Raw genomic sequence first — 18,127 nt, 5'->3', positions numbered from 1 at the left:
GGGAAGCTTAGTAAATCAGGCCCTAAATTTGGTGGATATGATTTCAGAAAGCCGTCTGTATAAGGATTTGTTAAGAAAATGAACCACTGTATTCTAGCTTACTCACAGAAACTTAGAATTGCAAATAAGGGTCATTAGGCCCATCTAGTCTGCCAGTTTTGTTCCTGCTATAATACCATGGACTCCAGTTGGTCTTTGTCTTTCCTGTCACTTCTTCACAACTACTGGTTTTATCTCCTCATTTCCACTGGGTGTCTATTCCATGCATCTGCTGCCCTTTTTGTGACAACATATATTCTGATGTTGCTCTCAAGTCCTTGGTGCTTTATACTATGATCTCTTATTCTAAAGTATTCCTTCCCCTGCAATAGGTTTGCCTCTTGTGCCTTATTTATACCTTTTGAGATATTCGACTGTCTCTATTGTATCCCATCCCAGTCTCTCCTTGCCTCTAAGATAAACATAATTAGGTCCTTAAGAATCTCATCTCTTATGGCAATTGGTGTTGGCCCTGCACCATTTTGGTAGTTTTTTTCTGTGGGATGCCTTCACCTTTGTATCCTTTTAAGAGATATGTTCTCCAGAACTGGGCACAGAATTCTAGGTGAGGACTCAGTAATAACCTATACAGAGACATTATCACCTCCTTGTTATGTTAAGGTATTGTATGCATCCCAGCATCCCTCTGGCTCTGGCCAGATAGGTGCACTAGGTTCCAAGTTAGAAAAAATTGAAGAGACTGGGACACATCAGAGGTCCAGAAAGATAGCTGGATAACTTTAAGATAGTCTGCTATATTCAGTGGTGCTGCCATGCTATTGAATATACAGCACTAGTCAGCTGGATAAGTATATAAGTTTATCCAGCTAACTAGCAGAGCTGCACAGCTGAATATGGAACTCGGACATGTCTCATTCTCTCTCCTCCTTCCAACTGGTAGAAGTCCAGTTATTGAAGCTAGTGAAGAATTTCTTTGCTTTCTTAAGCCTTGAAGATAGAAGAGGAAGATTCTAGTTCACAAACTTTTCCAAGGCCTTCAAATGGAAATGTGGCAGATACCTATGTCATGCTTTCCAGTGGCTCGTAAGCTGGATTTGAAATATAAGGTGCATGCTGCCCCAGGGTTTGGGGTGGTCCAAATACCACACCACTCTGGTGGTAGAATCAGCATTCACTCGTGATCATTCTGATGTGTTCTGGGTGAATAAACTAAAGGCATTTGTATGTGTTTTGGAAGACAGTCTTCCAGACATTCATGCTGAGTGCTTGTATTGCAGCTCACTGCTCTACATAGTTCAGTATTTCAGAAATGTGTCCTGAAGCTAAAACACTTGATGAAATCATCAGATCCAGAACAGACTTCTGCAAAGCAGTAGACGATGTGGAGTAATGTGAGAAGACCCGTTTTGCTCCATATATGAAACTTTTGATACTGTGGCCGGGATTTTGGTGGCTTCTGTAGAGGCTTGAAGGCTTGTGAGAGTATGTGCGTGATTGTTTTGTGGATGGGACTCTACAGGGGACAATCTGGTTACGAAGTCAAAGAGATGGTAGCATTGATTAAGGAAGTCTATCCTGCAGTCATTGTCAGCTGTGATAGGTGACCAACCACGCCCTGCCCGATGCCAGCACTTCTCTAATAAGCACCCATTCTTCCAGGGCTGTCCCTTCTGCCCTTTTCAGTATCACTGAGCTCTTCCCATTCTTCAGCAGCTGCCAAATTGAGGTTAGCAGAGAGAAAAGTGTCAGCACAAGGATCAGCAGTAGATGTAATCTAAGCTGGGCTCCAGTTTTGATGACTGAGCCCTGCACCCTGACCTCTGATGGGGGGAAAAATTCAGCATGTCCTTTCGGAATTGCTCTGGATTACCAAAGACTAATGTTTTATGGAAACTGCAGAATATGGCTATTGATTATGCTTCGCTTGCCCTGCTCTGACTCAGTGTATTTCAGTCTTTATCTCTGACCCTTCTCAATCTGCCCAGCTGCAGATGGAGCTGCTCCTTCTTTAGAAGGAATTGTAATCAGTGCCTTCCAAAGAGTGTTAGAGATTCTGGGATATTGAGGCCTATGCTGCACTTGCAAAGACTGAACATACTTTTGGTTTCGGAGAGGCTGAAGATTAACGCTCTTAGAATGTTCTCCCTTTTGTTCAACTGAGGGATTGGTGATGTGCTCTGCATCTGAAAGATGCTTATGCACACGTTCCCATTCATTGTGTCCATCAGAGGTTCCTCAGGTTCATGGTGAAGGATGTGTGCTACCAATACAAGGTGCTCCGTTTTTACCTGTCTGTGGCCTTGAGAGTTTTCACAAGATGCCTTGCAGTAGTGATGGTACAGCTTTGTTGGCAGGGAGTCTGCATATTTCTATACAGTATGTGGATGATTGGTGATGGGTCCATCTCCGTCAGGAATTCTGGAGTCCCTCAAAAAGACGATATGGCTTCTCCAGTCTCTAGGCTTCCTGGTTAACTTTGCCAAGTCAAACTTGGTTCTGTCTCAAAGAATTCATAGGAGCCTGGATAAATTCACTTCAGGAAAAAACATTTCTACCCCCTCGAAAGAGATGTGTTGCAAATTGTCCATTCAACAGTTCTGAGATTCGCCAAGGTTGGTCTTTGTTTTTCTTAGTCACATTGCAGTTGCTGTGCATATGGTACCTCTGACTTCTCTTTACATGCAGGGCCTTCAGTGGGGTCTCTAAAGCCAATGGGATCAGATCTATCAACCATCCCACTGCATCAAGTGACTCTACCTCCACCAAGAGGTGGGAGGTACCTACCCTAAAGGTTGTGGTCCCTAGTAGATAGTCATCTACAAATCAACCACCTGGAGCTGTGAATCATTTGGTATGATCTGAGGGCTTTCTTACACAAAAGAGATCTTAATCTAAATTAACAGCCATGTGGCCATGTTCTATATAAATAAGCTGGAAATACAGGCTCTTGCACTATCTGCCAGGAGACCATCAAATCTGGTTTGGGCTGGGCATTATAATTCCCATCTCCAGGTAACCTGCCTTCTGGGGATTCAGAATACATTGGGGGACCGGCTCAGCAGACTATTACAACTGCATGAGTGGTCCTTGGATTAAAGAATGTTGGATGACTTGTTCAGTCACTGGGGAAAGCTGGTGATTGACTTGTTTGTCTCAGAAGTCGATAGGAAAAGATAAAATTCTGCTTCATGAATCTGAGCAGCTACAGATCAGCTTAAGGAATGCAGACTATGTCAAGGCTCATTAAATGAGAGCCATTGCAAACTTCAGTGTGAAGATATTTGCAAAGCTGATACTTAGTATCTGTGTGCACCTCATCCAACAGCTGTCTGGATAGCATATCCCAAGGAGACAGAAACTTTGGACAAGCATTTCTGCACAGCTTGATCACACAATAGTCTAGTCTTCTCTGGTGGGCCAGGATGTCATTAAGTAAGTACTTCCACAGTGCAATCCTCAGCTTGGGACTCCCCATGCATAATGGCTAGTTCATATCTACTTGTCGTTGGAGAAAGCAGGTTTTCTTACCTGTAAACAGGATTCTCCATGTACAACAGGATGAATTAGCCATTTTTAATGCCCGTCCACCTTCTTGAAGAGTTGATATGTAGCTAAAGCTTAAGCTTTGGAAGAGACTGAGGGGGGCTCACCAGGCAGAATGTTTGAATAGGATCTCCTGCACATCCTCAGTAAAGTCTTTACTGAATGCCAAGAGCTGGAGCCATACTGGCATTGTTGGATGACGTCACCCGTGTGTAATGGCTAATTCATCCTGTTGTCTGCAGAGAACTCTGTTTACAGGTAAGCATATCTGCTTTCTGCATTAATCGCTTTTCTTTCCTCTAGAATGAATTCCATTTACCATCACCCTCTGTTATCCATCACTCAACCAGTTTCTTATTGAATCCATCACTTTTGAGGCCCTTCCCCTGGCCTAGACTGTTCAGTTTAATTATGAGCTTCCTATGCAGGACAATATCAAAAGTTTTGCCAAAATTCACTTATCCCACATCTAGCATGCAAGGTAGAGTGGTGCGAGTTGCAGACTGGTACCCATGGTGTGTAAAGTATTTTTTTTCTGAAGATGTTGTTAATTTTAATGTACCAAAGAAAACTGTCATTTTGCTTTGTGCATGCAGTTGATTTTGGGAGCTCAGTGCATATAGTTCAAGGCTTGTATTAAAGTATTTGGCTGTATGCCAAGGAGGAGGGTGGGAGGGATCCAAGGCTTGTCGGAAATGGAAGCTGCCCTACTTCTTACATGGCTGGCATTATCTGTAAAGTGAAGACTTAGCATTTGATCCGATTCTCAAATTACCTTACGGGATTGAAAGGATCCTTTACTAACCCTTTATTAACTGTCTAGTTCTTAGATTTGATGAACTTCCCAGTACTGTTTGCTCTTGAATATATGTTGCTGTAAGCAGGTTTTCTGAATCGGATGAATTTTTGATGAAATAATATAAACATAAGAACATAAGAAATTGCCATGCTGGGTCAGACCAAGGGTCCATCAAGCCCAGCATCCTGTTTCCAACAGAGGCCAAACCAGGCCACAAGAACCTGGCAATTACCCAAACACTAAGAAGATCCCATGCTACTGATGCAATTAATAGCAGTGGCTATTCCCTAAGTAAACTTGATTAATAGCAGTTAATGGACTTCTCTGAGAACTTATGCAAACCTTTTTTGAACCCAGCTACACTAACTGCACTAACGACATCCTCTGGCAACAAATTCCAGAGCTTTATTGTGCGTTGAGTGAAAGAATTTACTCCGATTAATTTTAAATGTGCTACTTGCTAACTTCATGGACTGCCCTCTAGTCCTTCTATAATCCGAAAATGTAAATAATCAAGTCACATCTACTCGTTCAAGACCTCTCATGATCTTAAAGACCTCTATCATATCCTCCCTCAGCTGTCTCTTCTCCAAGCTGAACAGCCCTAACCTCTTCAGCCTATCCTCACAGGGGAGCTGTTCCATCCCCTTTAACATTTTGGTTGCCCTTCTCTGTTTTCCAGAAAATGGTTTTCTTGTTGCAAGTGTTTGTTGCAGTAAACTTTTTTTTTTTCTCATCACATTTGGCTTGATGTGGCTTTGCTAATCTTAATGCAGCTTGGAGGTGATCATATTACATAAAGCCCCCTGACACAGTGACTTGGCATATCTGCAGTGATCTCTGTGGCAAGGTACGATTTTCTTGACAGCTGTCCAAGAACAGTAACCTGTTCTTGTTCTTTCTCCCTCTGCTGAGGAAATGCAGATTGCTGAGCATGTCATCGTAAGCAGTGGAAATAAAGGTCAATAAAATACATTTAGGCCAGGTGATCCTTTTTTATTGTGCTAATGTACTTCTCGCTAGCGTTCGGGAGGCAACACTTTCTTCCTCAGATCCAAACAAAATGAGCAGTGTAAGCAGCGAAAGGCAAGATCAGGCTTATGTGAAAATTAAAGGACTTTAAAGCCCCAAACTCCTTGTTTTATTTATTTGTTTGTTTATTTATTTAAAGGCATTTATTGCCCGGCCTTCCTACGTTCAGAGCGGGGTACATATGAACATACGCAGTCAAATGAAAGGAGAAAACAAGAATGTATCATTCTTACTAAAAGAGGGGAACAACATAAGTTATCAGGAAGGTGGAAAAACAAAATGTCCATTTTTGAGAGGGGGCAGCAGTCTGCTATGATGAGCCATTCAAGGAGGGATGTGTTAGGAGTACTCCATTATTTCAGTTTCTTGAACAGGGAAATTTTTAGGGCTTAGATGTCTCCGAAAAAGAAGATTCTTTTTCGGAGACATCTTATTTCCTTAGGTAGGCTGTTCCAAAGGAGTGGTCCTGCGGAGAAAAATGCTCGTTCTCTGGTTTCCTCAAGGTGGGTGAGCTTTGGAGGCCGGGTATCTAGCAGCATTGTGCTTGAAATAGTTTCTGTTTAGCACCGAGGTCTGACTTGTGTAGCCCTCCCCTGAGCTGTTTTGTGCAGCTGAAAATGTTGGAGCAGCTGACAATTGCTATTGATGGTGCATTTTTTTTTTTTAATTTTCTGGCAGCCTTTTCTGTGTTTCATTGAAATGAACTGCCAGACAGAGCAATGCATCTGGTTCTGTCTTGTTACAAAATGTTGCCGCTAGAGGCCATGGGAGTTTTAGAGACAATTTAGACTGCCCACGGAGCTTACAGGCCTGCGGCTACAATGGATCCAGAGGCCTGCAAGCTAATTTTTTGAAGGGGACCCCCTCCACCTCGCCCATGACTGGGGTCGGTAAGGGGAATGTGGGTGCTTAGTACTCTGCAGATTTTGAGCCTGCTTTGACCTTTGCTTTGAAGCAGGTGCAAAGTGTGCGCCTTAAACATCCCCCATGTTCCCTGCACATGCTTTTATCCACTGTGTATAAAAATCTCTGTGTGTGTGTGTGTGTGGGGGGGGGGGTCATGGTTAGAGGGACAGTTTTCAGACCACCTTTTTACCTACCTGTTACCTGCATGAAAGGTTTTGAGAATTAACCTGCTAGTGACACAAAACGTATGTGCCAGATGGAAAACTGGTACTCAAAAGGCCATACTTCTGCTTTATTTAAACACAACTAGACGTCTTCAGTTTAGTTTCCAGCAGTGAAAATGCATATTCTTTAAATGGCAACATTTCTCTTGCTATTTGAAAATTAAAGATGTTCTGACTTGCTGTAAGTTTGTTTTTTTTTCCTTTGTTGAGGGAGATCCTGAAACAGCAGTGCAATGAGAATTGCAGGCAGAGATTGAAAACTGATTTGGGGAGTGAGAGAGAGAGCGAAGTCTCACTGCGTAACAGATATGATGCACCTTGCATGCAGAGATTGAAGAAGTGCATTAGTAACAATACAGTTGTGCGATTGAGAGCCCACCGGCTATACCACGGGCTTGCGCTGACACACCTCAGGTGGCCCAGTCATTCATCCCATGTGCTGGTTTTGAGGGCACGTCCAGTGAATTCAGACTTTATGCCAAGCTAATAATTCACTTTTTAAGACTACCAAATGACTTTTTTTTTTTATCTTCTCTCATTTTAACAGATACAAGCAAAGGAGGAAGCAAGAATGGCAAGAAAGAAGGCCTTTCTGGAAGTTCTTTCTTCACCTGGTTTATGGTGATCGCCTTGCTGGGAGTATGGACATCAGTAGCTGTTGTTTGGTTTGATCTTGTAGATTATGAGCAAGTTCTAGGTAAGACATTTTTCGTTTTCATGATTTGGAGCTACATAAATGTTTTAGAATGGCCCGGATAACATCCCAATGGCGGTGCTCTTGTTAGAACCGGGATACCGTTCACCCTCTGCAGTCCCCCCTCTTCTGATGAGCTGGCTGAAAGGGGGTAAGCCTCTTCTAGAAAAGGCAACATTTTGCTGGATACGGTGGATGGACGAAACAGAAAATTGTCGTTTTTCTTACAGTCAGGCTGCAGTTCAGTACAAGTTTAATTACATATTGTGGAATGCTGGCAGTAAAAAAAAAATTGTTAGATGTAGGAAAAGTAGTTTTACAGTGAGGAAAAACCGTCTTTTGTAGTACGTGAGAGATGACTGAGAGCTTAGCTGCTGCAGCCATTCCTCAGCCCAGGAATTACCTCTCCTATACCGAAGTCTTTAAGTACTGTGCTCGCAGGCCACCCTGGAAAATGATTATTAAATGGGAGCAGTAGTTTTGAACGATGAAAGCTGATATTCCCAAGGGCGTGGTTAGTTTTGTTTTTTTTTTCTTTTCTGTTTTAGAGTGATGCAGATATCTCTCATGCATGTTTGTTATGGTTAACCTGAAACCCAGACTGGCTAGATGTGCCGCTAGGCCAGGGTTGGAAAACACAGCATTAGATCACAACAATAAAGTGTCCAGTTGAGATCTTCAGTCCTTACCTGAGCTGAAGCTATAAGCAGAATGTTCTGGTAGAGTTTTGGGCTTAGTTCTATATTTAGTATTAATTAGCATATTCACAACTGCAAACATGTCAAAATATACTAAAATCTGTAGATAATTTAATTGATTTCTAGCCCTGACAGTTTTCCCAGGGCTAGAAAATATAAGGGAGTTAGAGTGACCTCATTGTCATTAGAGCAGTGGAGTGGGAATGAGAGAGCAGGGTTTAAAGTCGCAGTCTGTGACTTTGTTATACCGTTATATAATTTGTTGTGCGGTACCCTGTTCTAGAGTGCTGTAGAAATACCAAATCAATTTTTTTTTTATTTCTGTTTGGTTTTCTTTCACACTTTTCTAATTCTCAAAGGAGGGCTCAAAGCGGTGTACTTTTAAATTGTAAACCTGGGAAAGACACTATACTCGTGTAATGAATGAAACAAATCATACAGGTGCAATAGGTAAAAGAGTTCCCTTCTCCAAAGAGCTTAAGTCTAAGTGATCAATTTGGGCCAGCACGTAGGCCCTCCCTCTGCACCAGACAAATCTGTGCAATGTTGGGCATGCATGTCAGGCTACAATTTGGTTCTGACCTGGAATGATTAAGCCCTGATCAGGAAATATAAAGGCATGGCTATGTCTTCTTTCCAATAAAGAAATGGTTAAACAAAAATCAACATACTGTTATAAGTTTAATGAATATTATAAAATGTAAGGAGCAGGACTACCAAGAGCCCTTCCTGAGGCAATTTCATCACTTAAACTGAAAGTGTCTCCAAAATTCATAAATTTGACTCAAATTCAACAGCGGCAGTAGAAATACAATTTTACTTTTGCATTAAGGGGCGGATTTTCAGCGCCCTGCTCGTCTAAATCCGCCCAAAACCGGGCGGATTTAGGCGAGCAGGGCCCTGCGCGCCGGTAAGCCTATTTTACATAGGCCTACAGGCGCGCGCAGACCCCGGGACTCGCGTACGTCCCGGGGTTTTCGGAGGGGGGCGAGTCGGGAGGCGGGCCCGGTCGACGCGGCGTTTCGGGGGCGTGTCGGCCGCGTTTTGGGGGCGGGGACGGGGCGTGGCTACGGCCCGGGGGCGTGGCCGCGCCCTCCATACCCGCCCCCAGGTCGCGGCCCGGCGCGCAGCAGGCCCGCTGGCGCGCGGGGATTTACGTCTCCCTCCGGGAGGCGTAAATCCCCCGACAAAGGTAAGGGGGGGGTGTAGACAGGGCCGGGTGGGTGGGTTAGGTAGGGGAAGGGAGGGTAAGGTGAGGGGAGGGCAAAGGAAAGTTCCCTCCGAGGCCGCTCCGATTTCGGAGCGGCCTCGGAGGGAACGGGGGGAGGCAGCGCGGCTCGGTGCGCGCAGGCTATACAAAATCGATAGCCTTGCGCGCGCCGATCCAGGATTTTAGTGGATACGCGCGGCTCCGCGCGTATCTACTAAAATCCAGCGTACTTTTGCTTGAGTCTGATGCGCAAGCAAAAGTAGGCTGTTCGCGCGCCTCTTAAAATCTACCCCTAAATCTATAACTGCCAGGAAAGTGTCATCCGGTTTTGGGCGGATTTACGCGAGCAGGGCTCTGAAAATCCGCCCCAATATGCGTAAGTATATGCATTTCTTGCTTTGACTGGGTGGATGGTAAGATGCAGAAAACAGCAAAAGCACAGACTACTGTGGCAACAAAAACAACAAAAAAAAAAAGGGTTCTTCTTGAAAGCTTTGTTACTTTAGATCAAGACCATTCTTAATACATAGGAAAGAAGTTCGAACATCGTTGGCAAAAAGCAGAAAAATTTCCTTCAGAATGGAGGAAGTGACGTCACATCCAGAAATGGCAGCCTAAAAGCGGAGCTCCCAACCCGATTATCACATTAGCCACCATCCCGTCGTTGATTTTACTTACCCCAGCAGTGGGAACCCGGGAGTGCTTCGGCTGATCCTCCGGTAGGTATGTCCCAACCGAAGAAAAAGCCAGATTTAAAGAAGTTTTCCTTTGACAGCTGGGATGTTTCTCAGGCCCTCGGCTGTGGTGAGGTAAAAGACATGGTCGCTGCAGGATGCGGCCCTGCTGCGGCGGAAGATGAGCTCTGCTCTGGAGAAGATGCGGAAGGGATAATCTTGAGGGCAGATTTCCGACATTGGTTCACCGAAATTTGCGAGGATATGGCATATATAAAGCAGGAGTTCAGCAGCATGTTTACAGAGCTGCGAGGTGAAGTGGCTGACCTCAGCAACCGCATGGCAGAGATAGAATCGCGGGCTGATGAGCAGGCCGCTGACAGTGTCTTGCCGAGAGGAAGTGGCAGGCTTTACCCATTTGAGAACAGGACCATCAAATTTTCTCTTTAGGGGAGGTCCCTGAACTGCCTGCTTTTAAAGACTGCTTCCATGTATTGTCTGTACTCAAGTGCTGGACTCTGAAGACGTAACTGGACCTCTGCCTGATTATAAAGCTCGAGAGATCACATAGAGCACTCGGACAATCCAGAGGTAATCTCTCTCAGGATATAGTAATATGTTTCCATAACTTTATTATGAAAGAGAGGGTGGCCATGATGGCCTGGAAAAAGGACAAATCACGTGGAATGACCATCAGGTGGACATTTTTCAAGATCTTTCTCTAATCACTATCCGCAAACGTAGAACCTTCTGAGATATCCTCTCCATCTTAAAGTGTGAGGACATCTGCTACAAATGGACTTTCCTATTTGGCCTTCAGTTTACTGTCCAAGATCAGACCATTAAAGTAAAAACAGTGTAAGCAGCAGCGGCGTCTCTGCGTAAGTGTGGTATCTCTGTTACTGCAGGGGAGTCCACAGTAGCTAATGGGTCTCATTTGGACAAGAAGAGTGATCGGCCTACATGGCAGAGGGTTCCAGGGCCAGTTGGCATCTTCAGAGACAACCGGACTCACACTCATCACCTGGAATGGTGAGTGTTGGATGAACAAGCTATATCAGGGACTCTATCTATTTTGTTGTCTTGTTTTTTCATATATCTCCTGATATAAGTTTTCTCATTTTTTATTGCTGGGACGGGTAATCCATATCTTCCTCAGGGTAGGGTTTCAGGTGTTAACAGTTGGGATGTTCTTAGGAGTGAGTTGTTTTCAGTCTGAGTCGAAGTTGGGGGCTAATGCCATTTTTGGTGGTGTCTTGCTCCCTAGGGGTTATGCACCCCATGGGGCTGAGGTGTAGATTAAGGTTTGGGTACAGTGGGATGGGGTATTGGAGGGGGGGAGGGTTCCTCCAGGACTAGGACCTTTTGGTGTACCTAAGGCCTTTGCTCATTTAGCTTTTTTGTGGGAGTATATGTAAGGTTGGTTTGGTGGACTGTGGGGAAGTTAGGGGTTGTCTTTTTGGAATTTGCTTTCATTTCTTTTCCTGATGGATACTCTTAGAACATGTCTTTAAATACTAAGGGCCGGATTTAAAATCACCTCCGTGAGTAAAACCCGGGCCTTACGTGCGCCGGGCCAATTTTCAAAGGCCTGGCCACGCGCGTAAACCCCCGAGACGCGTGTAAGTCCCGGGCTAAGTGAAAGGGGTGGGGCGGGGCTAGAGGCGCCTGGCACAGCAGCCATTTGCCACTGTGCTGGGGGATTGCGTGCCGGTGTAAATGCATATATCTTCCCCCTCTTGCGCGTGCTGACATGGCATTTTATAACGTGTATGCAATTTTTTAAAATCTACCCCTATGGGTCGTAATCCTCCTTTTAAATGAAAAATTCTTCAAGATTTAGAGAGATGGGGACAGATTTTAATTATCTTGGTTTGGCAGGATATCAGCTGTTAAGATGAATGTCCTTCTGCGTTTGTTATTTCTTTCAAACCTTACCAGTGTTTGTTCCCATACTGGTACTCAAAAGTTTGGCAGAAAGCTTTCATGTGTTTCACCTGGAAGCGACGGCCACCTAGGATCGTGAGATCAGTATTGTTTAGACCTAAACATCAGGGGGGATTGGGAGTTCCACATCTGGAATTCTATTATGCAGCTGCCCAGTTAAAAACAATTTGGGAATGGCAATGCATAAATAAGAGTAAGGTCTGGGTAACTTTAGACCAGGATATGTTTGGGTTGCCACCATTAGATATGGTTGTGTGGCAAGCAGGGGTTTCTGAGCTGGAGTATCATAGGGGCTCCCCTTTCACCTCACACTCCCTGAGGGTCTGGTGCAGATACCGTACACAGCTGGTGGGGGATAATTGTCACTGGCATACTACATCTTTTCTCTATTCTAAGGATTTTCCTCCAGGGCAGTCAGCTGTGGCAGCAGCCTATTCAAAACCTTTAAGTATCGAGTGATTGGAACAAGTATGGGGAGCTGGTCTCATTTCTTTCGATGCTCTGCGTCACTCTTTCCCCTTGGATGAGAAAGATAGATTTCATTATCTGCATTTGGCTTCTTTTTATTTTGGTCCAAGAGGATTGCTGTTGACCTTAGTAGAAGCAAATCCATGTTTGAAGTTTTTTGCGCTCGTGCAGATAAATTACATAAGAACATAAGAAATTGCCATGCTGGGACAGACCAAGGGTCCATCAAGCCCAGCATCCTGTTTCCAACAGAGGCCAAAAACCAGGCCACAAGAACCTGGCAATTACCCAAACACTAAGAAGAACCCATGCTACTCATGCAATTAATAGCAGTGGCTATTCCCTAAGTATAATTGATTAATAGCCATTAATGGACTTCTCCTCCAAGAACTTATCCAAACCTTTTTTGAACCCAGCTACACTAACTGCACTAACTACCTTCTCTGGCAACAAATTCCAGAGCTTTATTGTGCGTTGAGTGAAAAAGAATTTTCTCTGATTAGTCTTAAATGTGTTACTTGCTAACTTCATGGAATGCCCCCTAGTCCTTCTATTATTCGAAAGTGTAAATAACAGAGTCACATCTACTCGTTCAAGACCTCTCATGATCTTAAAGACCTCTCATGATCTTAAAGACCTCTATCATATCCCCCCTCAGCCGTCTCTTCTCCAAGCTGAACAGCCCTAACCTCTTCAGCCTTTCCTCATAGGGAAGCTGTTCCATCCCCTTTATCATTTTGGTTGCCCTTCTCTGTACCATCTCCATCGCAACTATATTATATTATATATATTATAAAAGATGATTTCTAAACTCCTACATTTTGCTAATTGGGGATCTTGACTATAAACCAAAGCATGTTCTCGTTTGGGGGAAAAAGATCTTTCTGTAACTTTGGAAGATGAGGTGTGGGATAGGTGCTACCAGGTGCTGAGGGAAAGCTCTGTATCTTTAATTTGGAGAATGGTTATAAATTATTATACAGGTGGTACCTTACCCCAGATAAATTAGCAAGATGTATCTGGGGACTTTTTTTTTTTTATTTTTTTATACCGACATTCGATCTCAATTGAGATATCACACCGGTTTACATTCAGGTACTGTAGGTATTTCTCTATCCCCAGAGGACTTCCAATCTCTGTTGGCGCAGTTGCGGGGACCAAGGTCATTTTTTTTCATTCTGGTGGACCTGTTCTAAAGTTTCAGGGTACTGAGAATATGGTATTACAATTTGTGGCTGAGATAACTGATATCAGATTACCAGAATCCCCGGGGGTTACTCTTGCTTTCTTTGGGCCTTCTTGAAATAGATAAATGATTTTGAAGTCTCACTGGATATATTATAATGGGGGCGAAGTGTGAACTGGCTGCCTGGGGGCGGAAAGATGAGGTCTCACAGAAGCTATGCCTCGGCTTTTCATTATGTATAAGTTATCTGCCCACATTCATGATGATATGTCTAAGTTTGAAAGTACCTGGAGTTCCTTTATCACTTGGTTGTCTCGTCAAGTTCAAGCTAAAGGACCCATTGATCTAAAGATCATTATTGCTGGAGAATTTGACTGCATATGATGTAATCCTGGGAGATGTGGGATGGAGTGGGGGGGGGGGAAGGTGAAAAAGTGGTTTCTGGGGGTAATCAGAAAGTTGTTGGAACTACTCATTTGCACTCGGTATTGTGGTTTAGTTGTTTTGGTCATGCTCTGCTTTGCTGTTGTATTCTGTTTATGCTGTCATTGGGATCTGTCCATTTATTCCTTCCGTAATTTGGTTAATTAGTATTTCTGTACCTTCAGTGGCCCCTGATTTATAAATGTAACATTTTCTCTTCAGTGTGTTGAGTGCTAGAAATGGTTGTGTTATGTTTTTTAAAGATTGTCATTGAGATCAACCTTCGCAGGAGTTGTCCAAACTAATTTTGTGAGTTAGCTGAACAAATCTTTGGGTTGAAATTTTCCCCTGCTCCGCCCCTCAGCCCGGCAGGTACATGTTATATGTGTAACTCGTATGCACAGAATTTGCCTGCATAAAAAGAAGCAGGGCTGGAGGTGTGCCAGTGTGTGCTTAAACTTTGTGCCTTCAGCACCGGCTGGCTAAAGTTAAGTATGGAAGTCTGGTTGTAAAAATAAATGTCCTAAGGTCAGCGCATAATTTATCCAGAAATATTCAGCTGCAAACTTTATGTGCATGAGAACTGCTGAATATTAGGATAAAGTTACCCGCATAACTTTATTTAGCTAACTTCCCCTCTCGCTAGCTGACCAAATATTGCTCTGGTTATTTTTGTACTGTAAAAAAAAAAAAAAGTGTATTTTAGATTTGATGAACATAAGTAGGTTCACCAGGTCCCACAATAAGTAGAGTCCTATCCCATACTTGCTACCAAACAGAACAAAATGTACAGAGCTTTCTGGTAAAGACGGTGAGGTCCGGGTAACTTTTCGAGTTACCTGAACAAACCCTGAGGTTTAAATTCCCTGCCCTGCCGGCAGATAACTTTAGACCCATATAAGACATTGCCCAGGGAAAATTTACCCAGATAAAAAGAGGCAGGGAGGAAAAGGATATTCTGGATGCATGGGTAAAACTTATCTGTGTACCAGAGATATTAATTGTTATCCCAATAAATGGAGCTGAGTAAATCTGCTCTGCCCTAAAATTATTTGGCTAACTTTTACCCATAAGGTTTCTGGCCGAGTTCAGGAGGAACATTAGCAGAAGTGCCTAAGAGAAGCCTTCTAGAATTTGCCTGAGTGGGCCAATGGAAAACTAGAAGCACGGGGACAGGAGCAAGATCTAGACATCATAGTGGATAATACTTTAAAATCGTCAGCTCAGTGTGCTGCAGCAGCCAAAAAAGCAAACAGAATGTTAGGAATTATTAGCAAGGGAATGGTTAATAAAACGGAAAATGACAAAATGCCTTTATATCGCTCCATGGTGAGACCGCACCTTGAATACTGTGTACAATTCTGGTCATCTCATCTCAAAAAATATATACTTGCGATGGAGAAGGTACAGAGAAGGGCAACCGAAATGATAAGGGGAATGGAACAGCTCCCCTATGAGGAAAGGCTGAAGAGGTTAGGGCTGTTCAGCTTGGAGAAGAGACGGCTGAGAGGGGATATGAAAGAGGTCTTTAAGATCATGAGAGGTCTTGAACGAGTAGATGTGACTCGGTTATTTACACTTTCGAATAATAGAAGGACTAGGGGGCATTCCATGAAGTTAGCAAGTAGCACATTTAAAACTAATCAGAGAAAATTATTTTTCACTCAACGCACAATTAAGCTCTGGAATTTATTGCCAGAGGATGTGGTTAGTGCAGTTAGTGTAGCTGGGTTCAAAAAAGGTTTGGATAAGTTCTTGGAGGAGAAGTCCATTAACGGCTATTAATCAAGTTTAGTTAGGGAATAGCCACTGCTATTAATTGCATCAGTAGCATGGGATCTTCTTAGTGTTTGGGTAATTGCCAGGTTCTTGTGGCCTGGTTTGGCCTCTGTTGGAAATGGGATGCTGGGCTTGATGGACCCTTGGTCTGACCCAGCATGACAATTTCTTATGTTCTTATGTAATAGGGAAGTCTGTGGGCTCGATGTAATAAGACCTACGCTGAACTTGGTGCTGTTTTTCTGCACCTATTTTTTTTTTTCTGCATGTTCTGCAGGCTGTGGAACGGTAAAGTTATCTGGGTATTTTTTTTTTTTTTTCAGCGGCAGCCTTGTCCAGCTAAGTGCAGCCGAATATCCTTGGAAAGTAACTCATTTGGGAATCTTGAGGTTCCTTTTTGTAAATGATGGCATGTTAATTTAATATGTTGTTGTTATTTATATGCCAAAAATCACAAAGCCGAGCAACTCCTCTCAGAAATCTATCAACAACGGAAAAATCAGAGAGGGATCAGTAACTATATCAAACCCTATTACCAAAAAATCAATAAAACTTAAAGGAGAAAGACGGTATCAGGTAATCGTGCCTTAGTTTTAATCCACTGCTTCTCGCCCGCAATGGGCCCCAGGCAGTATCAGCCCAATTGGCCCTACAGTTGTAATCATATACAGTCTCCCTCTTACCAAAAAAATTCTTATTATTAAATAATATCTCCCCCACGAACATTTTTTTTTATATTTTAAATTTCTTTATATCTCCCATCTGGTATCATTGAACTGTGACATACTTAGCTTCACAGGCGTTCAAAAAATCCACCCGACATGGACCATGTTTTGGCAGTCAGGCCTTCATCAGGGGGGTTTACATTAAATAATTCATTCTTGTGGACGCCTCCACTTCATCAAGTGGACAAAGTCCTTCAACAGTCGTGCTGACCAAATAACGGTACAAGACGCTGAGAGCGTTGGTTCTCTCTGCTGGGTAGTGCATTTCAAAGCAAATTCCTAATTATGAGTACCAAGGAACTGTAACAAGAACTCTGGGACAAAGTTGTGGAATAACTCAGATTTTGGGATGGCTATATAGGAACTGAAGTGTCTTTGAATGTCCCTCTATGCACGGTCCTGACGATTATTAAGAGAGCTCGGGTTCAGGCTGACTCCCTCTGTTGCCACCAGCACTAGTTTGTTCTGCCCGTTGGCTCCTAGTTAAGTGCTGTGTGTCCCATGTGTATCAGGGAGCAGCCTGTAACTAGGTATTCACCCACTTGTGAGGACTACCATCCTCCTTGTCCTTGGAGAAAGCAGAGTTGCTTACCTGTAACAGGTGTTCTCCTAGGTCAGCAGGATGTTAGTCCTCAGGAAACCCGCCCAGCACCCCGCAGAGTTGGGTTTCTTCTAGTTTATTTTATTTTTGTTTGTAATTCTGTATTAAAAGACTGAAGAGGGACCCCACGTGGATGCGTGGATAGTGGCATGCTGGGCATGCTCAGTCTGCTTAGTCAAAGCTCTAGAAACTTTGAAAGAAATTTTCCGTGCCAGGCTCCATTTGATGATGTCGCCCACATGTGAGGTCTAACATCCTGCTTGTCCTAGGAGAACATCTGTTACAGGTAAGCAACTCTGCTTTTTCTTGCATTGGTCCTGCATTATGGAACTCCTTATTGGATGATTTCACCATTTTCTGTAAGCATAGGAAGGCCTGGTTATTTTCTCAAGCTTTACATTAACTTACTGTAACTTGTTTAAATTGTTTTATTATTTGTATATAGTTTGTTTACATAACACCACTTTGTGTAACCTTTTGGGAGTGGTGGTTAACAAATGTGGAAATAAAATGAGTCCCTGCATCTAGGGGTATGGCATGGAAGGAAATGCCTCTGGCACCATTCATGAAGCAAAGCTCTGTTTGGGAGTTGTCGATGCAATTGGCATGGAGCATCTCAGAGCTGGCTGCCTCGGTAGCATATGCAGCAGATATGGCGCGGAGTTCCTTCTCTGCAGCCCTTAGTGAGGATGAGCCAATCCTTAGTGAGGATGTCTCTCTTCCAGCTTTGGTGCAGATGGTCCCTCAGTCAATGGGAGCGCAGCTATTGGAGCTAGCAAGGAATTTATTTGCCTGCTTAAACCCTGAAGATTGAATGGGGCAATTAGAACTTCTCCTGTCCAAGATGGAAGAAATTTTCTTACACAGTGGAACTGTCTAAATTTCTACACTGATGCATGTCTCTCCTCATGAGCGTCCAGTGTTGAGAGTAAGTTCTCATCATGAGATGGTGCATTCTTCTCTTCCAGAGAAGTCCTGTCATGAATCAGAAAGGGGAAGAAATGGCTTCAGTAAATTCTGAATTCCTGCCAGATATTTCCCCCTCAGATCTCCTTTTTGGCCACCTTTGTCATCAGTGTTCCTCTGTGGTTGGGGGAGGAGCAAGATTCCACAGAAATTCCTTCAAATGCTCTACTGGACTTGTTTCAGCATACTTCTCCTCCTGAATATCTCTGCTACTCATGATTTTTGGATAAGCTGGTAAAGATGCTGTCCATC

General features: G+C 43.5%; 1 protein-coding gene across 8 annotated transcripts in view; it reads left to right on the top strand.

Annotated features, from left to right (window-relative positions):
* The window catches only part of ASPH (aspartate beta-hydroxylase), a 508,516-nt gene that overhangs the window by 107,290 nt on the left and 383,099 nt on the right, over positions 1–18,127 (top strand). For all 8 annotated transcript variants that reach the window (XM_029591373.1, XM_029591374.1, XM_029591372.1 and 5 more), the window contains exon 2: positions 7,052–7,201. In XM_029591373.1, coding sequence (XP_029447233.1) covers positions 7,052–7,201 — 150 coding nt within the window. The remainder of the gene's footprint in view (positions 1–7,051; positions 7,202–18,127) is intronic.

The sequence above is a fragment of the Rhinatrema bivittatum genome, chromosome 2 (assembly GCF_901001135.1).
Source record: "Rhinatrema bivittatum chromosome 2, aRhiBiv1.1, whole genome shotgun sequence".
NCBI lineage: Eukaryota > Metazoa > Chordata > Amphibia > Gymnophiona > Rhinatrematidae > Rhinatrema > Rhinatrema bivittatum.
The sequence above is the reverse complement of the archived record's forward strand: the minus strand, read 5'-3'. Positions and strand labels throughout refer to the sequence as shown.